Source organism: Lagenorhynchus albirostris, chromosome 7 (genome assembly GCF_949774975.1).
Source record: "Lagenorhynchus albirostris chromosome 7, mLagAlb1.1, whole genome shotgun sequence".
In the NCBI taxonomy this organism is placed as follows: Eukaryota; Metazoa; Chordata; class Mammalia; order Artiodactyla; family Delphinidae; genus Lagenorhynchus; species Lagenorhynchus albirostris.
Genome location: NC_083101.1, coordinates 96038327 through 96061402, shown reverse-complemented (window position 1 = coordinate 96061402; position 23076 = coordinate 96038327). Strand labels below are relative to the sequence as shown.

Below are 23076 nucleotides of genomic sequence, written 5' to 3'. Positions count from 1 at the left end.
CTCAAATTCAACTCCACCTCATTGCCTATCCCATTCCCCTACATTTGTCTTTATGATTTAAGTATCTATAATTGGTACAATCCACAAAGAAATGCAAGAGCTACTTTGAACCTCAAAGTTTTTACTTATTTAGAGGAAATTTGTAACATGAGCAGAAGAATGTATTATTCATACAGATTCAATATAAAAGATTATTCTTCAAAATCCAGTGACAATGTGTGACTTAAAGACTCCAATGTTTTTCAAAATGTATTCCCACTTTAAGCAAGATCTTGCTTTTTCCCTTGTGTTTAAATTTCTGTAGCATTTGTTCTTTTGTAACCCAGTGGGAATAGGTTCCCACTGAAATATCTCCAGTAGTCACTATGATAAACTATGCAATATTTCCCAACCAAATAAAGTAAAACCAATGAGGACAGCTTTGTATTTTAAGTGGTCAAATATTAATAATAATTTTGACAGTCTCTTGCTAAACAAACAGACATTGCAAAACAAAACACATTGACCTAGCAAGACTTATGGAAGAAGAGTGCCAGATGTGCATTTCTTTTACTAGGATTTATTATCAAATTTTTGCTTTAGGTCATATATTCTGAGCATCACAATTTTGATTACTGTTGCTGTTGTTGAATTTAAACCTTACCTCGACAAAGACCACTGCTGCTTCTCTGTTAATCTTCACCTGGTGAAGCTGTCCGTCAGCCAGGTTTTTAAAACCAAAGTTAAAAACATCAGGTTCTCGGTGTCTGTTTAGCTTATACCTGATTTGCAAACTTCCTAAAGAAGAGAAAAATGACATTTTTAACTGAAATATAATTTTATAAAAACCGCCAATGCAGGTTCTAAGGCACATTTAAAAAACATATATAACTTGAATCTATGGAGCATTTACTTGAGTGCACAACAGTCACCTTTCCTGGACTAGTAATCATTTATGTGATGTTCTGGGGCCAAATTCAGAATTCAATTACACAGTCTTAAAAGTCAAGACAAATGGTCTTTTTCCAAGTTCTTCCATTTTCCTTAACCAGAGGAAAAAGTCTAAGTTAAGCATATGAAAATGCCAAGCTAGGCTTGAAGTTAATTATTCATGTGGTGTTCATATTATTAAATGGTAAAACCTCAAGCAACGTTATATTAACATTCCGTTTCTATAAGCATAACTTCTTTTAATGTGACTTATGTTAATGCATTTTAATGTATCACTGACATTCACACACACACATATATATATATATTTTTTTTTTTTTTTGCACAACCAGAAATGTTTTCTAAGGTTTCTGCCATAATCAAGAAGCAGCAAAAAGAGAGAAGTGAGTGATTTGCTACAATATCCAAATCTTCCAATCCACACACTGCTCTCCTTCATAGATGCACCCTCTACCTGGTAACTCTGGTACCACCTGTAATATATCTTATCAGTCAGTGATCATAGAAATCTTTTCCAGAAGTTAAGTTTCTCCCCTTTATTCTCCATGAGAAAAGGTTAAAGCTTGATTTTGCTCTCTAACTTGGAACGTCTTGGTTCTGTTCTCTTACTGGTGACCATGGGTTAGGTAACTGTCTTCCCACTTTTCTTTGTATGTAGATAGGGCATAACTGACTTCACAAACACTGATGGGTAAAGAGCAATCATATTTATCTGATGCTCATGGAAATTGGCTTTCTATATGGTTTAATGCAGTTTACTTCCCTTCCAAGAAGGAGGAAATATTTTCCATGCATAAAATATCTTCTTTCAAAATGAACTGTGACACTAATTTATTCACATGCAGAAGGAAAGACTCCCTACCAATAACAAGAAGCACAGTTGAACATCAGATACATGAAATGATCAGATATTTATAGAAGAAAGCCATCTTAATTTAATCACTGAAATGGTAAGGCTAGTGAGAAACATTTGGGGTTATAATGAAAACAAACCAACCCTAATAACATGGGTGTCACAGGGATGCACTTGTGTTTTCTTGTTTGTAGTTTAGCATTGAAAGGGCCCCCTCCATATGGTCCTGATTTCTCCTAAGTCAGTCTTCTTGTTCGTATGGTAAAGATACTCACCATTCGGGGCGAGGATAACTGAAAGGTATTCCTCATAGAAGGAGCTCACATAGAGTAGTAAGCTGGGCATCCCTGTGGTCCGGAAGCTCAGTGTGGCCATTTCTCCTGTCAATGTCAGATCCTCATGAAATAAAGCCACAAAGGAGCTGGAGTTCTTACTGAAGGTGTCATTGTAATGTTGAAAGTCGTAAATCACTGAGGAGCCAGCTCCAAAATAGGCAGAAATTTCTGGAATGACATGCCTTTTTGGTTATATTAGCAATATGTAAGTGCACGTGTCTTGTTTTATGGATATTTCTGTATATTTAAAGAATATCTCTAATCCTTAAATATCTCAAAAGAGAAAATAATGATGGTATGCTTTGCTGCTTTTTAATTTAAAAATTTAAGATGAAAAACAATAAAGTATAAATAAAAAGATAATCTCTCCATATTCCCATAACCCAAAACTGAGTAACAATATTTTATTATTACCTCCAAAAGGCTTCATCTTAGGATTACAGAAAATTAAATGTCCAGTGTAAACATACAGTTAAAAGGTTATTGCTCTCCTCAAAGTGTTGCACTGATGACCCTCTGAGAAATCCAGAGCGGGTGACATCAGATCTAACAGAAGCAGTCAACGGCCTTCAAAAGAATAGAATCATACCTCCTGCCAAGTGAAATGGAGGCATTTGGGACAGAAACAATTCTACTTCAGCTAATTACAGAGAACTGCCTGATCTTTTCTTTACAGTGTCAAATGCCAGAAACGTCTTCATAGAGTTCAAATGTTCCATCCTTTCCCTGTAAGCTGCTCCTCGGTCACACTCACCATTCTCGCAGAATGGCCCATCATACGCAGAGAAGGTGCAGTCACATTCGATCCCTCTGCGTTTTTCTCTACACCTCCCTCCATTGCGACACAGGTGTCCATAGCTGCTACAGTGTCCTGGACACCCTGGCTCCACTCCTGGCGTCATTGTGGCTCTTTCTTCCAGATCCAGGGCCAGCCCATTCAACCTTAGAGACCGAATGCATCCCAGGAAGCCTCTCTGTCTGCTTGCTGTTCCACCTACAAGGGAAACACTGCAAATGCAAACACGTTCCTGGGTGTCTTCTTCAGGATTTCATCTTCACTTTGAACTGAGGCCAAGGTTTTATGAACAAATATAATTCTGAAAACGTAGGCTGTGGTCAAAAGTTAAGAATCATCAAATGGCACTGAACAGACCATTAATGAAAATATTTTTTAAGTTGAACTTGGTAAATATTTGTTCTAAAAATACTTCTTCAAGTTATATTTAGAAAGACATTTTTTTACATCGTTCCTTTCTTTTTTTTTTTGCGGTACGCAGGCCTCTCACTGTTGTGGCCTCTCCCATTGCGGAGCACAGACTCCGGATGCGCAGGCTCCGGACGCGTAGGCTCAGCGGCCGCTCCGCGGCATGTGGGATCTTCCCGGACCGGGGCACGAACCCATGTTCCCTGCATCGGCAGGCGGACTCTCAACCACTGTGCCACCAGGGAAGCCCCTACATTGTTCCTTTCTTAAAGAACAAAATAAACACCATCGATCCTTTTTAAAGTTTAAATTTACAAACAATGACATGCATAATAAAGGTTACATAGTTGAAAAATCTTTGCGATGTAATATATATTATAAATTTGTAATATATAAATTTGTGTATGTATTTAATATAATATATATTACAAATTTGTATATATATTTATATAGCATATCTATTACACATATATAAAATACTAATTCTTACTTAGAAGAGCTCTCACTAATAAAGCTGTGAAAAGGAACTGAGGCAAGAACAAAGAAAAAGAAGGCAGAAGGGGTAAAACCAAAATTTAGCACCTCAGACCTTTCATACTCCATCCTGGCGGCTCTGAGGTCAGGTGGTATAACATTAACCAAATAATATATATCCCCCTATATTTCTATCATTTCTCATGTGAGCATAATAAATATGGGAGCACAGGAGTCACTTGGAGTGTTTGCTAAAAACAGATTTTGGATTTATTCCAAAAGATTCTGATTCAGTGGGCCTGGGGAAGGTACCCCAAATCTGAATTTTCAACTAACTCCTCAGGCTTTAGAAACATTACCATAGTGGAAACACTAGTTCTAGGTAGATTTCCATCCAAACTTTGTTCCTAGAAATTCCGCTAATTAATCCTCAAGACTATAAATCAGAAAATAGAATTATTTAACTTGATTTGCAGTTTGATAATTTAAAATGAAGCCTCAACTCAGTAAGAACTAACTGTGCTTGAAGCTGTTTTATGGTGCCATGGGCTGTATACATACACACACATACACACACACTTAAATTCACTGAATAGCATTAGTTCCTGGACACAGCAGGAGGTATCACCTGGCAAAGCAGACTGTGTGCTAATTTGTGATTTATATCAATTTTTCATTGGACTGTGTCCTTATTTACTTTAAAATATGTGAGAAAAGACCAAGTGAGAGCTATTTCGTTAATCTGCTTAGTTTCCAAATTAGAATAGAGTTATCTAAAAAGCAATGTAGCAAAAGTTGTTTCTCCCTTTGGGAAAAACAAACAATAATAAAGAATAAGCATGTAAGTTAGAGGGAAGACTCCCACTACCCAGAGCTTTAATCTTTAAAGAATGGACAGCAGAATAATGAGCCAGCTCTGGGTCTAAACAAGGCATTTGCAACAAGAGAGCAGCAGAGGGGGTGCAGGACCGAGAGGAACCGGGTGCTGGGCTGGGGAAAGTCCTGCTGTGCCCAGTCACACGAGGCTGCCTCAGCCTCCCTGGGCTCCTATGGCCTGTTTCTGAGGGGACTGGAGGATTTTGTCCCAATTACGGGGCTGGTTCTCTAACTATACTGAGAAGTGAAGTGAGAGAAATGGATAAAAATTGCTATTTGTTTTATAAATAGTATGGATAAGAAGTAATTGAAACAGACATAAATCGTCTATGATATTGCGTGCAAGCTTGGGAATCAGTCCAACATGAGTTTGGATTTTCCTTCCAGTTGGGTTTCTATGGTTAAGTCCCTTGATGTCTCTGAGCCTCCATGATCTCATCTGCAAATTGGGTACAATAATCTACAGCAGAGATATTTATATTAAATGAGCTCTTGGTACATAGTGTCTGTGTGGCTGAACCACACTGACTCCCTTTTGTCAGCTCCATCTTAGGCCCGCAGTCCCACCCCCCCCTCTTTCTGGGGGACTGAGCTTTAGCTTACTCACACGGAATGCATCCCAGCCAGATAAGTTCCTTATCAACCTTTACCCTTGCCTTCATCTAATATGAAAACTGGAAGAGTGCCTTTTGCTGATGCAGGTGGTCATGAGACCCCCTTGGGGAGGAAAAAATCCCGATTCCTGACCATGGGTGCTTCTCACTTGGTAGTCAGATTCTATTTTTAGTTTTGGCTCCTTTAAATCCCCCAGGAGCCTTTTCCGTGGCACGAAGTGAAGCTGTGAACGTCTCTGGCTCATCGTCCCCTGGATGTAAGTTACCCACAATCAACTTCATAATTGCCCTTTACGGAGTTGCCTGCTTCGATTTTCAGTCCCAAAGTTCCTTCTCAGTTCAGAGGATTTTATTCACTATCTCTGCCTCCCACCAGGGCCGATAGTAGTCACTGTGGCAATTACTATTATCACTACTGCTGTAGCTGTGAGTATCTCTCGGTCCACCTCTGCATTCACAGCACAGCTCAGTTACAAGCCGCTAGCAGCACTCACCCACGAAGAGCTGGCTGTTGAGCTGCAAGCGGGCGTGCCCATCAGCTGGGGCAGTTTGGGTCTCCCTAGGGAGCTGATCCACTTGAAGGGATGCTTCTTTAACGTTCCGTTCTGCCCTCACATGGTGCCACCTATTGTCGTTAAAGGGAGTGGGGGACTGCACCGTGACCTCACAAGGCCCATTCCCCACATCAAAGGAAAAGGTCACTTCTGCAGGGGCTGGAAATAAAGATAGGAGAGCTGGTCAAGTTCATTCACAGGGGAGAAAATTTGGTCTTGAGTAGACATGAAAAAAGCACCATGACATGCTCCTTATGAAAGAAGACCATGATATTGATGCAGACAAATGTCAGTCTGAGCTGGTAAAAAAAAAAAAAAGCAAAAGCAAAAGCAAAAAGCAAAGCTGACTTTAACATACTTCTTCTTAGAGTTTACTATTCATCTTGCTAAGCCCTAAGCAATAGAGATATTTACCTATAAAAATACAACTAACATTTTATCTGACTTCATAGGTATAAGTGAGTTTATTTAAAGGTGGTTTAAATCTTAATATAGTTTTAAAAGCACTATGTGAAATTCACAAAGTAAGAAATTAAGCTTTGTCTACATACATAAACAGTATGACTAGTCAATTAAATCACATAATTTTGTGATTTAGTCAGCAGTTATTTGACCAGTTTGGTTTAATATCCTGATTGCACATAGAATTAAGACAACAAGGAATTGTATAGACTGTTGTATGTTTCGTGAATCACTGCTTTACTTTCTATTAAAAATAATTATTTAAAATCATAGAATTTTAGCATTTAATCAAGAAATACAACCGACAAAGGAAGCATGGCAATACATCAGAAATTACGTTACTAACGAGGTTATTGTTAATAACTGAGTACCCCATGGCTTTGCCCAGGGTGGGCAACTCACCTCGCAGCTCTAGCCTGATGAAGTCTGTGATCCCCAGGTTCTCTACAAACACCCCCGAAAAAGCTGTGGTCTTAAAAAAGAAAGACACATCAGCGCTAAGCTCTCCTCGGAATGTAGGGAAATGAAGGTATGAAGTCTCAGTATTGAAGGAAGCTGAATTCCAAAATGAATCTGTTTACAAGAAGAAAAAAAAGTGAAAATAACAATGAAACAAAACAAACAACAATGACTTTTTATATTTCTAGGATTTTTACCATTCATTGCATTATTTATCTTTAAAAGCCTTCATTTTGTGGTTCTTCTGAACATGTAGCCATGACATGAATGTCCAAATAGTGATTCTTTTGAGGATTAAGAACCTGGACATGGTTGCAACTGAGTGGAGGGACAATCACTTTGGAAATGACCCGTGTTTTTTTAAAAACAATATTATTTTTTGAATTATCATCAAGTAAAATTGACTTTTTAGGGACATACAGTTATATAACTTTTAATACATTTGTGGATTTGCATAGCCATCATTAAAATCAGAATAAAAGACAGTTCCATCACCCCAAAAACCTCCCTCTTGCTATTTCCTTATAGTCACAACCTCCAACCACCCTTAAGCCCTGGCAATCATGAACTAGTCTCTGTCCCTATAGTTTTGCCTTTTCCAAATAGCATATAAATAGAGTCATGCAGCATGCAACCCTCTGAGATTGACTTCTTTCACTCAACATAAAGCCTTTGAGATTCATTCGAGCTGTTGCATGTCAATATCTATTCCTTTCTACTGCTCTGTAATATTCCATCCTATGGATCTGCCACAGTTTATTTGTCCACATTCAAGAACACTAGGGGACTTTCCAGATTTGGTCAATTACACATAGAACTTCTATAAACATTCGTGTAAAGGTTTTTGTGTGGACATATGTTTCCATTTTTGTAGGGTAAATTCCCAGGGGTATAATCACTGGGTCATATGGTAAGTATGTTTAACTTTATAAGATACTGCCAAACAGTTTTCCAGAGTGACTGTACCATTTTTAATTCCCATTAACAATGTATAAGAGACACAGTTGTTTCATATCTTCACCAGCATTTGGTATTGTGAGTATATATTTCTTTTATTTTAGCAATCCAAATTGGCGTGTAGTAGTATCTCGTTGTGGTTTTAATTTGCCTTCCCTAATAGGTAATGATGTTGAACATCTTTTCATGTGCTTATTTGCCATTCTTATATCCTCTTTGGTGAAGTGTGTTTTTAACTTGGGGAGAACTGACATCTTTCCTATATTGAGTCTTCCAATCCATGAACACAGTACATCTCTCCCTTTAGTTAGATTCTTTGATTCCTTTCTTCAGTGTTTAGTCACTTTTTGATGAGTTACAGATCTTATACATGTTTTTGTTAAATGTATACCTAAGTATTATATTCTTTCTAGCTATTGGAAATGACTTTGTCTTGTAAATTTTGGTTTCCATTTATACATTGCTAGCATATATGACTGATTTGTCTCCTGTTGACCTTGTATCCTGTGATCTTGTTGAGCTCACTTAATAAGACCTAGTAGGGTTTTTGTTTTTGTTTTTGCCGGGGTGGGGGGACGTTCCTTGAGATTTTCTACGTAGGCAATCGTATGTATATATGTGTGAATAGAGTTTTCTTTCTTGCTTTCCAGGCTGTATGCACTTATTTTCTTTCTTACATTATTGCCGTGGCTAGGACTTCCCATATGATCAAAGTTGTTGAATAGATGTGGTGAGATTGGATATCCTTATCTTGTTCCCATCCTTAGGGGGAAAGCATTCAGTTTTTCACCAATTATTATGATGCTCGCTGTTTTGTACAGATACTGTCCTATTAAGTTTAAGAATTTTCCTTTTATACCTAGTTTGCTAAGAATTTTATTATAAATGCTATTATGATGTAAATTATCATGTTGAATTTGTTATCATAATAATTCAAATTATAATGTTCATATTAATTGATATAGAAAAAGACCTGGAGTGATTTTTCTTCCTTAGACTGTTAACGTGGTAGATCAAACTGATCATCTTCCAAATACTGAATCAGTCTTGCATCATGGGATAAACTGCAGTTGGTGGTGGTGCATTTTTAAAAATATTCCTGGATTATTTGTTAATGTTTTGTTGAGGATTTTCGCATCTGTGTTGGTAATAACATTATCAGTAGTTATCATTTTTTTGCACTTCTTCGTCTAGTTTGGATATCAAAGCAATGCTCTCCTTAAAATGTTGGAACGAATTTCCTCTTTTATTTTCTGAAAGAGGTTGTGCAGATATGGTATTATTTCTTTGGTAGAATCATCAGTGAAACAATCTTGGTCTGGATTTCTTTTTCAGAAGGTTTTTAACTACAAATTCAATTCCATTAATACTATTAGGTCTATCCCAGTTGTCTGGTTTATCTTAAGAAAGTTTTGGCTGTTAGCGGTTTTTAAGGAATTGGTCCACTTCATCTATGTTGTAGAATTAATACGTGTAGAGTTGTTTGTAGTATAGTTTTATTATACTGTTGATGTCTGTGGGGTCTGTAGTGTTATCCCAACTCTCATTTCTCATAGTGATAATTTTTATCTTCTCTTTTCTTTGGATAGTTTTCTTCGAGGTTTATCAATTTTATTAATATTTTAAAAGAATCTTTCTTTGTTTTTATATACTCTGATTTTAATTTACTTGATTTCTATTCTTTATTATTTCCTTCTTTCTGCTTGCTTTAGGTTTATTTTTCTCTTCTATTTCTAGTTTGGTTTTTTTTTTGGGTGAAGTCTTACATTATTGAATTGAGATCTTTTTTCTTTCATAATATAAGCATTTATTGCTCTCAATATCCCTCTAAGCACTGCTATAACTGCATACTACCAATTTTGATACACTGTACTTTAATTTTCATTCAGTTCAATATATTTTATCATATCTATTGAGACCTTTCCTTGACTCAGGTATTATTTGACAGTTTGGTGTTTAATTTCTAAGTGTTTTGAGACTTTCTCACTAACTTTTTTATTTATTTCTAATTTAATTCAATTATGTCAAATCTTGCATTTTGTAAGATTTAAATTGTTTTTTTTTTTTAACATCTTTATTGGAGTATAATTGCTTTACAATGGTATGTTAGTTTCAGCTTCACAACAAAATGAATCAGTTATATATATACATATATTCCCATATCTCTTCCCGCTTGCGTCTCCCTCCCTCCCACCCTGCCTATCCCACCCCTCCAGGCGGTCACAAAGCACCGAGCTGATCTCTCTGTGCTATGCGGCTGCTTCCCACTAGCTAACTACCTTACTTTTGGTAGTGTATATATGTCCATGCCTCTTTATCGCTTTGTCACCGTTTACCCTTCCCCCTCCCCATAGCCTCAAGTCCATTCTCTAGTAAGTCTGTGTCTTTATTCCTGTTTAATATTGGTTAAAGTTTGTTTTATGACACTAAATATGCTGTATCTGGGTTAAAGATTCATGTGCATTTGCAAAGAATGTGTATTCTACTGTTGGTAGAGTATTCTATAAATGTCAATTAGATTCATTTGTTTTCTGGTGACATTCAGGTCTTCTATATCCTTGCTGATTTTCCCTCTATTAGTTCCATAAGCTAATGAGAGAGCAGTATTGGACTTTTTAATGATAATTATGAATTTCTCTATTTCGCCTTTCCACCCTGTCAGTTTTTGCTTTATGTATTTTGAAGCTCAGTTATTAGCATACACATTTAAGATTCTTCAGTCTTCTTGGTCCTTTTTTATATGTATTAATTTTCTTTGCTTGCAAGCAAAAATTTTAGTAAAAACTCCAGATTTCTTTAAATTCATGTTTGTGTAGTATATCTTTCTCCATCATATTCTTTTATTATGTCATTATATTTGAATTGAATTTCTTATAGACAGCCTATAGTTGAGTCACAACAATCTGTCTTTTAATTGGTTTACTTAGACCACTTACATTAAATACAAATGTTGATATGTTAGTTCTATCATTTTATTATTTTTTCCTATTTGTTCTATTTTTTTGTTCTTCTGTTTTCCTTTTTCTGTCTCCTTTTGGGTTATTTAAACATTTTTCAGTATTCTATTTGTATAGCAGTTTCTTAATTGGTTCCTTTAAGGATTACAATATATATACTTACCTTTCTTAGTATGCTTAGAATCTATGTTTTAATCACTTCAAGTGATTTGTAAAAACTTTGACAACAATTTTGTCCTTTTACCTACTCCTGTTTATGTTGTTGTTGCCATGTGTATTATATCCACACAAAATTAAAACCCTGTGACCCTGTGAAATAATGTATTTTTTGCTTTCAACCCTCAGATATATTTAAAATAACTCAATAGGAGAATAATCTATAAATTTACCCAGTTATTTACTATTTCTAATGTTGATTTTTTTATTCCCAAAGTTCAAAATTTCCTTCTGATATCATTTCCTTTCTATCTAAAAAAACTTCCTTTAGAAATTCTTTTAAAGGATGGCTTCAGGCGATGAACGCTTTCAGCTTTCTTTCATTTGAAATTTTAAAAAATTTTACCTTCATTCCTGAAGTATATTTTTGCTTAACATAGAATTCTGGACTGACAATTCTTTACTTTCAGCACTTGAGAAATGTTTTGCCACTTCCTTCTGACCTCTATATTTCTGATGAGAAACTTACTGTCATTTGAATTGGTGTTTCACTATAGGCAATGCATCATTATTCTCTCTAGCTGATTTCAAAAAGTTTCTCATTGTCTTTAGTTTTCACATCAGTTTGTTTATGATATGTCTAGATGTGAATTTCTTTGAGTTTATACTGTTTCAGGTTCATTCAACTTCTCAAGTCTCTCTTTTGCCAAACTTAAAGTTTTCAGCCATTAGTTTTTCAAATATTTTTCAGCACCAGCACTCTTTCCTCTCTTCTTCTGGAAATTCAATTACATGAATGTTATATCTTTTATTATTAACCCACAGGTCCCTGAGGCCCTGTTCATTTTTTTTCAAACTTTTTTCTTTCTCTTGTTCAGATTGAATACTTTCTATTTATCTATCCTCAGTGTCATTGACTGTTTCATCTCAAATCTGCTATTTAACCCATCCAGTGCATCTTTCATTTCCATTACCGTACTTCTTATTTCTAAAGTTTCCATTTAGCTCTCCTCTATATATCCTATTTCTTTGCTGAAACTTTTTCTTTTTCTATTTGTTTCAAAAGCATGTATTATTACTTGTTAGAGTTTTTGTGTAATAGCTGTTTTAGTGTCTTTATCAGATAATTCTAAACTCTGTGTCATTGGTATCTGTTGATTACCTTTGCTTATGCAAACTTGGATTTTTCTGGTTCTTTGTATGCGAAGTAATTTTGGACTATTTCCTAGATCTTTAAAATATTATGTTAACAAATTCTGGGCTTTGCTTAAATTCAAAGTGCATGTTGATATTTTTCTTATTTTGCAGGCAGCTGTCCTGGTTAGGATCTGGCCACACATTCCAACCTGTCCTCCATGCATGGTCCATGGTTCCTATGGCTGTCCAGTTTTCAAAGCTTTTGCAGTACTATTCAACTCTGCCTCACTTCTGCACCACTCAGTGGCCAGTCTGAGTCCTGGATGGTAGCCTCTTCAGTTCTCAACTTTGGTCTATAATTAGGAGCAGATCCAGGCATGTGTAGCTCTGAGGTGAACCCAGGACTTCATAGACAACTTGTGGCATCACTCTCTTGAACTCTTCCCTCTCTGTGCTCTTCCAGATACTTTCCAATTCCCTGCAGCTCCCTTTTCAATCATACAACCAGAAAACTAGGGCTCTATTCAGCCTGATTTATTGTGCTTTCCTATTCACTCCTGCACCTGTACATATGTCCATTGCCTAGTGATGGGTAAACAGAGAAAGAAAACAAAAGTAACATGAGTCTGCCACTGTCGTAGAGTCAGGGCTCCCCTGTCCAGAGCAGAAGATGCCTTTCCTTGGAGTTCTGGCTCTTGTGTGTTTCTGAGGCAGCTTCTACCACTATTGCCATGGGGCTCCCTGGGAACTGGAACCTCAGAAAACAGAGAGAAGGGGAGAAATGAGACTACCGTGCTCTCTCACAGTTAGGAGCTCCCTGTCCCCTCCTCCAACTAGGACTAGAGGACTTCTCCTGGGACTCTCTCCATCTGGGACCCAGCAGCTGAGAGATACTGGAGGAAAAAATAAATGGTGAATTTTGCTTTCTCTTCCCCGCTGCTATTTGCTTTCCAGAGTCCTGAGATAACTGCTTCATGCATTCTGTCCAGGTTTTATGGGTGAGTTCAGTGAGAGAGATGGGGTGGGTTGTATTTGCTTCACCTTATCCAGAAAGAGAACTGTGGTTTGCATATTTATATTATGAGTGAGAAAAATAACTATACTATCATCGAGTCAAGGCACGTTCATAGGCTTTCTACATTTTGACTATCTGCATCTCAGTATTTTTATTATCTGAAATAGGACCCTCTTTTTTTTCCAATAGCAAGGTTCAGAAATGCCAGGGTTCCCTCACATGGCAACACCTCCTATGGGGCCCCAGGGAGGGTTGTGGTTCCACAGGCCCCACTGTGGTACTGCCTGGCTCAGAGGGCAACATGGCTACTGTGGCCTTGGTGGACATTGTACTTTGGCCTCTCCTCTGAGATGAGTGCCAGAAGAGAGTTTGGGGCAGAGGACTGACGTGACCTGATTTTATTCCCTCTGGCTCTTGTGTGGAGTATCAGCTAAGTGGGCAGAGACAGTAGCGGGTAGGCCAGTTATGGGGCCACAGCAACAATCCAGGTACAGGTGGTAATGGAGATAAATTCTGGATCCATTTTTGCAGTTAGAACCAATAAGATTTGCTGATGGATTAGATGTGGGTTATGATAGAAAAGAGAAGTTATGAGTGACTGTAATGTTTTCAGTCTAAGAAGCAACAGGAAGAATGGAGTTGCTATGCATTGATTTGAGGAAGGTTGGTGTGGAAATGCTTTCTTTTTCTTTTCTCATTTTTTTGACAAGTTGGGTTTGAAATGCCAATTGGAATGAAGAAGTACGGAATAGCCAGCTGGATGCAGGAGCTGGGAGTTCAGGAAGACTAGGTATAGGTATAGGCGTGGAGGTCACTGATGCCCATGCCGTATTTAAAGCCATGAGATGATGGGAGAAGATCACCAGTTGAGAGCAGAGAGGAGAGAGGGCAGAGCATAGAGCCCTGGGGAACCCCAACGTTATCCTGCTGGCGAAGTGAAGGAAGGTTGGGGAGAGGAGGGTAGGAAAATTTTGTGGTATGCTGGCCACCACGTAAAGAAAGTGAATTAAAGAAGTTTGAATCATGGGAGGAATCCAAAGTTGCTGACGGGTCAACTCAGATGATATCAGGGAATAAGAATTGGATTTAGAAATGTTGAGTTCTCATTGGTGACAGGAAAAAGCAGTTTCTGGGGAGCAATGGACGAGATGGAGGAGAAGGACTGATATTCAAGAGAGAGTAGAAGTTTGAAAATTAAAGATAGAACTCATATATTTTATTTCAGTTATTTTGGGGGCATGAAGGATACACAAGATGCAGTTGGAGGGGTAAGTGGAGTTAGGAGCATCGAGACTTCCTGTGTAAAAATTCAGAATTGTCAGAAGGCATTAATGACTAGATACACTTGATGGGTTCTGTCCTCTCATTTTCTCCTTATCTTACCAATTTCAGGCATTCAGCAAAGTGCCTTATACTTAGTAGGTACATATTAGATGTTTGCTGAACAAGTGATATATTTCAGATGATTCCATGAATCTTTGCAGCACAGTCTCATGTAAATGTCATATAAAAGATACCTCTACATAATCCAGAGGTAATATGTTTTTTCTCAATTACATTAACAATATACACTTATTTTATAAAGTTAATACATTCCTAATGAAGTACAGATTATCAGTACAGACAGTGTTTTTATGAACCCAGGCAGTTCGATTTCTCTTAAAAGATTGAAATGTATTAGGATGAAGACAGTTCCTCTTGCCACTACTTACTGTCCCCCGAGCAGAGCAGAGGCCCCAGTGTATAAGCCACTTCAGAATATGGTCGCCCTGTGTCTCTCATCACAACCTGAGTGACCGGCAAGTGCTTCTTATGGGAAAGGACTACTGTGTTGCTGGTCCTAGAAAACAAATACAACCACCTTAACATTATTCTGAATAATGTACAGAAGAGTAATAGTCTTTGATTGCAGTTCAAGGGGTATTAAGCTAAATTTGTAAGTACATAACAATAGGGAAATCAAACATCTCATCTGAACACTTACAAACATACTAATATATTGAATGAGGTCTTCTGAGGACCAGAGACCTTTGTTCATCTACGTGACCATAGAGAAGAAAGCAGGCAGGTCCAAAATTATGGTCACGGATACAGGCATGAGATTACATTTCAGTGCAATTAGCAGCTCATTGTTCTTTCCAATTCAGCCACTGTGTAATACTTAAATGCAGAATTTACAGAAGCAACAGCAATCTTCCTTCATTAAAAAAAAAAAAAGACAAAAAACAAAACCACCTGACTGACAAGACTTAGGTTTTCAATACTTGGACTTTTTTTTTTTTTTTACTAAAGTTTCAGAAATTCCTACTGTGGTTATGAGGCATTTCCTTATTTGTTGAAGCCATAAATTTAAAAACAAAATCAAAACAAAATACTGATTCAAAACCATGATGAAGATATGATACAATATATTCTTAAAATTAATAAATGGGCTAATGCATGGGAAAGTGCTTTGCCAAAGATTGTCACCATCCATTCATTCGACAAACACTTATTATGCTTCTATTTGCCAGGCCCTGTGTGTTGGGGATGTAAACATAAAACCCACCATCAATGCCCCCCAGTGGATGTTATAAATAATAACAATACCAATAATATCATCATGTAAGTGACTATTTGGGGATATATTAATATCTATGGTTTAATACAATAGGATTGGAACAGGAGCCAGAGGACCTGGCTGGTAAGTTGGTTGTACAACCACCGTCCTCTCTGGACAAAGTAGGAAGGTTTTTCTATACCTTGTAAGCTGTTCATATTTTTCATTGTATACTTCAATTACATACGTACTTCTGATTTATGAACAAATACTAGTTTGTCTAATTTATTGTTCTGTGTAGAACCTAGTAAGTTTTAATTCCAAATAATTACAAAGCCACCACTCACTCTTGTATATATAAGTTGAAACATTTGAAACTGCCACTTTTGCAGGTCAAAAAATCAGCTGTTTCACATGGTTCAACCTGACAGCTTTCCTGCAAAAAAAGTCTTCCTAACTTAATAGTTAATCATTCCAATTCTGCTAGGCATCAAAATATTCTTTTAAGTTAGAAAATGTAAAATTATTAAGATTTTTATTTTGTTTAAAAATTTGAACAAAGTGACTGGCAGTGCATATGGTAAGATATGAAAAATATGAAATAAAACCCTAAAATTTAAGAAACAATTTTTAAAAATCAGATTGCGTCAAAAAATCAGACTGAATTAAACAACATGGCTTTATCTAGTGAAGCCCCTGCAACTCCTGCTGTTAGAAGTACACAGGCTTCATCCCAAGCACATAACACCTGACTTTGTTGGGAACGGTATTCACAAGCTAGAAGATGTCACTGGATTATGCGGGAGGGGGTCAGTCTGGAAACTTATTTTGTTATAAACACAGGGAGAGCACACCAAATCAATTCCTGGTATTTAATATCAGTAAACATTACAAATAGTATTTTAATTCCCGTGATTGCTATTTTGGTAGAACATCTTAGAGGAAAAATGTAAGTGCATAAGTTCTTCATTGAGGATCTTTGAATTTTAAGGCACTTTTTTTTTTTTTTTTTTTTGTGGTACGCAGGCCTCTCACTGTTGTGGCTTCTCCCGTTGCGGAGCACAGGCTCCGGACGCGCAGGCTCAGCGGCCATGGCTCATAGGCCCAGCCGCTCCGCTGCATATGGGATCTTCCCGGACCGGGGCACGAACCCACATCCCCTGCATCGGCAGGCGGACTCTCAACCACTGGGCCACCAGGGAAGCCCTTAAGGAACCTTTTAAAAGCTACACTTTCTATATAGCAAAAAGCTACATTTTAATTCTGTTTTTAACATTGACAATGCATTCACAGCCCTGAAAAAAACTTAAAAAAAATCATAATACATGTAGTGTGCATTAAGGCAGATAGCATCATAAAGTCTTTTTGTCCTTTTGTTGTTTGCAAAGTACCTTCCTGAATCTGAGAAAATTTTAAACTCTTCTTATTTAAAAATTCTTTATTTGTACAGGTTATTCCCACTGTCCATGCTTTATGTAAGATATTATATGCCATGTTCACCAGACTCATTCAAAACTGCCTAATTTTTAGTTACATCTGTTTTCTTCTTGCTTCTCAATTGTTTCCAAAATTTGTAAAGATTGCATGAATATCTAGGTATGAAAATTTCTCACAAACAGTTTTAAACATTCAGTAAGAGAACTTCCAAATCCACCTTTTTTTGGTTTTAGTTTCTAATGCTCTAGAAATTCTTCTGAGTTTTTTTGTTTGTTTGTTTGTTTTTCAGTAGACTTTTTTTTGAGGTATAATGGAGCTTTGACTACTTTGAGTTGTTGGGAAAGCTGCAGGGGAGAAATACTGGGTCAACTTTAAGTTTTATGATTGCTAGGGAGAAAGAGAGACTGGCGACAACATAATTTTCATCACCCAGAATTACACATTTTGAAAGCTCCCAGGCTCTTTTTTGGGGTTAGCTGTTCTACTGGCTCATCCCTTCGGCAAACTCACACTGTATTAATTACTGCGGCATCATAAGACTTATTCATGTCTGGTAGGGCTGGTCTCCCCACATTGTTTCCATTTTCAGAATCGTCTTACCTATTCATGTACCATTCTTTTCCAAATAAATTTTAGAACCTGTTTGTCACTACCCCCAAAAATAAACAAATGTTTAGCATTTGTTTGGAATTAAATGGAATCAAGAAAATTATTTGGAGGAGAGATGCTTAGTTTTCCTATTCATGGCAGTGGTGTGATGTCTCCATTTATTTAGGTCTTCTTGTATTTTCATAATAAAGTTTTATGATGTCTTTTTTACAAAAGTCTTGCATATTTTTGTTATCTTTATTCCAAGGTACTATACCCTTTTGTTCCTTCTGCTAGTAGTTTTTATATTTTCTTATAGTAACACATTTTTGATAAGAATCCTGTTATTCTAAGGTTCAGTAAGTAGCCTTACCAAACTCTCATTAATTTCAATAATATTTCTGTATATTCTCTTAGGTTTTCTTTGTTGAAAACGATATTTTCTATGAGTAATGTATCTTTATTTCCTTGTTTGCAGTCTTTCCAATTGTGGTTTTGAATTGCCTCATGTATATTTTTTAATCTTTCTATTATTCATTTCTCACCTAATTGCATTGTAATCAGAGAAACTGTTCATAGGATAACAACTACTGTAAAATTTTTTGAGTTTTGCTTTATGGAATATTGAGAAAATCAGTTTGCAAAAATGCACTACATGTGCTTGAGAAAATTATGTATTCTACAATTTTATGTTCCCAACAAATCAAGTTGTTAATTTCATTTGAAAATATTCTATCTTATTAATTTTTGTTCATTTGATTACCAATTACAAACAGATGTACATTTAAACCTCTTCTTACCATGGTCGATTTGTAAATTTCTTCTTTCAGTTTTGTCAATTTTTTTCTGTATACATTCTGAGTCATTTCTATTAGAAACATACAAATTTATTAGCATTGTTGTTTTTTTATAGTGAAATTAAGCAATATCTTATAGTAATAGTGATCTTTGTCCACATTAAACCTTAAAATTTTACTTACTTTTTCGTATATTTGCCTGGTAATTTTTTTTTGGCATTTTGTTTTCAATATGCTTAGGTTTACAAAGAAGATATATTTGTTTTTAATTCAATATGACGTCTGGATTTAAATGGTTATTTTTGTCATATTTATTGTGCATGATTACTCACCAGCTTTTATCTTGTACTTATTGCTTTCTCTTTTTTTAAAGTCTCACTTTCTATCTTCTTTTGTATTAACTAAGTTTTTAAAATCCCATTTTTTCTTTCTTCCCTCTACTGATTTGAATATTACATGCTTTGTTTCTATTATTTAGAGGTTACACAAATTTTAAGACATAAACTTTAAGCAATTTAATTCTAATAAATATTTACAAAACAAGTTTTAAATTTCAATGATATTTTTATTTCTAAACATTCTTTTAGTTCTTTTGTAAACCACAATCATCTCTGTTAATAGGATCTGACTGTTTTCTCGTGTTTCAAATTCATACATACAGTTCACATGTTATCAGTGTCTAGTATTTTCTTTTAGTTTTTAACCTCTGAGTTTACAATTTTTTTTCCTCAATATTTCCTCCTGCCTCTGAGACCTTCCTTATAAGATCACTTTCTTTCATTCTGAAAACCATTCTTAAAAATTCCGCTTGTGGAGTCTGCTAGTGGTAAATTTCTTCAGTGTCTGTTTGTCTGGATTTTAATTTTATTCCACTTTTTAAAATATCAGCTGGGTAAACACTGGGAGTTTGACAGTTATTTCACTTCCGACCTGTGAGGGGTGTGTCCCGCCCTCTGTGGGCTGGGTCCTGGGCTGTTCAGGGGGGTTCTGCTGGCTGGCTGTCTTTCCTTTAAGAGTCTTGCTTTCATCTCTGCTCCTTTCAACATTCTCTTTGGTGTTCTTTGATTTCACCATGGTGTGTCTAGATATGGATCTGCTTTTATTTATCCTGCTTGGTATTCTAATGTTTTCTCAAATCTGGACATTTTTCTGCTATTTGAATATTTCCTCTTCTTCATTATCTCAAATCTTCTCTTCTGAAACTTTAATCAGACACATTGTCAATCTTCTCCACATGACTCCTCCATGTCACCGCTTTTCTCGATCCCATTTTGCTTCTCTCTGTTCTGTGTCATTTATTTACACATATTTTCCATTTCACCAATTTTCTGATCACTTGTGTCTAATATCTGATCCAACAAATCTTAAATTGGGTAAATATTATCATTGGCTAATATTCTTTTGCAAATCACAATCATCTTTGTTAATAGGATCTGGTCACTTTCTCATGTTTCAATTCCAGTTTTGATTTTTCAAGCAGCTCACATATTTATTTTATCTATGTTTTGAATGTATCCATGATCTGAGACTTTTAGGCATCTCATCTACACTTTGTGGTTTCTTCTGCCTCCCACATCTGTCCTCTGGTGTTGTATAACCCTGGATTGTGAGCTTATTTTTGGTGGCATTTTATCTGTGGGAATCCTGTGAGGTCTGTGTGAAGGGGGAGGGCAGGCCTCCAGTGAGAATCTCATGTAATCCTATGATGAGCCAGTGGTGCTGCCAACCTGTGGCTATGTTAACTTAATTTGAGGACCATCCAAGTCATATAAATTTGGGCTCCAAATCTGTGTGAGGGCAAGTCTGTAGACATGAGTTTTCAGGGAGCTATTTTTTTCTACCCAGAGTGCCTACTGGATGATTTGTCCTTGTCTACCTTTTCTTTGGGTTTGCAGCCTTCTGAGACCTCCAGTTTAATGGAGAGTTTTATATTCTGTATATCCTCTTTCATGGACTCAAGGCCTTGTCTGGTTTCCCCTGTGTGGCCATTTAAGAAAATGAAACTGGCAATTAGGAAGGTCAGCAAACAGCCCTGGGTCAGCCAAGGGGTGGTCATCTTATTAACTGGATTAACTTAACTTTAAGAAGTCAGATATTTCACTTTCAGTGAATGGGAAACATTAATTCCTATTTTGTCTTACTAGAAAAATAAAATGGACATGATTAGTTACTCACAAGTAAACAAAAATAGCTACCTAATATTTTAGGCTTCAGATTAATGATATCATACACATCAAAGCTTATACTTTTAACTTGCTAGGGAATACTTTAATTTTTTCTCTTTATTATACTGTTGTGTCCAATGTCTGCCTAAGGTACATCGTTTAAGCAATAAAAAAATTACAGGTTGCACAGGGAAATTATATGGAAATCACCATTCGTTCCGGTCAGCATCACAGTTGCAGTAATATTGAGAATCAATGCAGTTCCCCTCTAATCCACAAGTACATTTTTGAGCATCAGGCAGAGAACCTCCCCAGTAAGTGTGCGTTTCATTGGTTCTTCCAACCCACCAGCTCACTGGGGTTCCATCTGAAAGACAAGTATGAGAAAGGTGACACCTACTTTGCCCCCCACTACCTGCCTCCCCAATATAGTTCGTTTACTTCACTCTATTTAAAACATAGAGAGACTACTTTAGAAGTGAGCATATTTTAACTGTGCAATAGGATCATTTTTAAGAGGACTTCCAACTGTTTAAAAATATATATTTTAATGTCAAAACTTACGTTTTCACCAAATTTTTTTCTTTTATCAGAAAATGAGCATGTAGTCCCTAACTCATTCAGGCACGATATTTACAAACTTTTCTTGAGGACTCCACTTACATAATTTCTTTGGAAATAACTTTCAAGAAAGAATTGTCATCAAAATAAAAACCACAGTAATTTATACACTGAATCTAAAATCTGTTTCAGATCCTAAAATGCCATTAAAATGTTTAATGTTATTATAAGAAATATGGATTTCTTTCACTTTATTTATTAGCTAAAAACACTGGCATGTGTTTAAGACATGTACTTCCTAGCATGTCCTAAAAGTTTCTTGGAGACGTGCTTCTTCTTATACTGAATGGGTTGCTCTGTATTTGGAAACTAAAGAAATGGCACTGATAAGCCTTCTTCATGCCTGAGGTGTCTTCGGCTTGAGCAAGTCCGAGACAACTACACCAAGTTCTTCAGCTCATTCCCCTCCTCAGTGCAACGTATAATTAAGTGACAGGGCCAGAGGCTGCCTCAGCTCTGCAGGACTGCTCATTTACACTAAAGATGCTGCTGAGGCCCCAGTGTGGGATTACAGTACACCTGGGGGAGGATGATCAGAAAAGATGGCGCACACGGGAGGGTGGAGGGGAAACAGTCCCTAGTAAACAGAGAATCAGGGCAGGAGGGGAAACGGAAGTGACATCAATTCTGCAAAGGTGCCTGTCCATTTTCATGTGCTCTTTCAAACTCTTAAATTGTCCCCATCAGGCCCCCACTAAGAATCTGAAATAACTTTCTCCCTAACTTACAATTGCCACTGCTCATTATGGCTCCCTGTTCAATGAGACTTCTGCTTCTGCTGACAACCTCTCAGCTGGTAAACACATGGACTGCATTCATTACCACGCACTGCAGGCCCAGTGGGTGACACGTGTGCCAAGAAATCAATATCAACCATCTTTTTTTTTAATGTGTTGGAAACATCTTTAGGGGGTGGAAGATCTTTTTAGTGTATTATTTAATAGGTACTTAATAGACATTTTTCAAAATTCCATCTTAAAAATGTAATTATTCAACATCCTCTTTCATCGACTTGAAGAGCAAAGAAATCATTATATGCCAATGTGTTACTGTGTGTTTACATTTTTCTCTCTAAAGTGAAAATCATTAAGTGTTTTTTAAAGGTACAAAATGCATGTGGCTCCATTCAAGATTCCTTTGAGTAACTTAGAGAATTTGCATAAGAAATAATTAGGAATAATATGAAGAAGAATTAGAGGCTGAAATGAAAAGGAATGGGAGAGGTAGCAATGACCAGGGTGCACGGCTCTACTTCCTCAATTATTTTAGCCCATAGTTCACTGTCCTTCTCTCCAGCCACAGCTACAATCCTCAATGACCTTAAGCATTCATAGTATGGCAACCAAATGGTTTCCTAGAGTCAACACTTACTGTCATACAACTTCCTCTTTAGCCACCTGTAATCATATCCCCTGAAACTATATGTAACACAGAGACCTTAAAGATGCTGAAGGAAAAATGTTTCAGAACCCTAGCAAGATCCTAGGCCCTCTGCTCCTCCCTGGCCCTCTTGGAAAACAAAACTTACACAAGAGCTGCTGCACTGAGGCCCCAGACTTGCTATATCTCCTCTCAAGATTACCACCTCCTCAGTCTCCTGATAACTTCTGAGAATTTGAACAGTGGAAAATTCTTGAGAGAGAACTGAATTTTGACTGACATTCCCCAATCTACCCTATAAAATTCCTAAGCTACTTGTTCCCCACATTGCAGTCCCCTTGTACTGTTTTCACATTGCAACCTTCTAATGAGGGACCCAGGCTTTGTTGTGTTCACTCCTTCCACACAAGAGTAGCATCAAAGCTCTGCACACCCATTTGTGTCTATTGATAATACCGAGCAAATTAGTGCAACAATTTTAAGGTGTATTGGGCTACACTATTTGCCTGCCTCAACTCAACCTTAATTAAACACTTCTGGAAATATATAGGTCTGTAGTGAATTTG

The 23076-nt window shown here is 36.8% G+C and overlaps 1 protein-coding gene across 2 annotated transcripts in view; it reads right to left on the bottom strand.

Annotated features, from left to right (window-relative positions):
• The window catches only part of LOC132523003 (contactin-associated protein-like 3), a 187138-nt gene that overhangs the window by 18772 nt on the left and 145290 nt on the right, over positions 1-23076 (bottom strand). For both annotated transcript variants that reach the window (XM_060153572.1, XM_060153573.1), the window contains exons 14-20: positions 20720-20876; positions 14696-14823; positions 6705-6875; positions 5781-5999; positions 2873-3112; positions 2059-2286; positions 644-777 (exon numbers count right to left, since the gene is read on the bottom strand). In XM_060153572.1, coding sequence (XP_060009555.1) covers positions 644-777; positions 2059-2286; positions 2873-3112; positions 5781-5999; positions 6705-6875; positions 14696-14823; positions 20720-20876 — 1277 coding nt within the window. The remainder of the gene's footprint in view (positions 1-643; positions 778-2058; positions 2287-2872; positions 3113-5780; positions 6000-6704; positions 6876-14695; positions 14824-20719; positions 20877-23076) is intronic.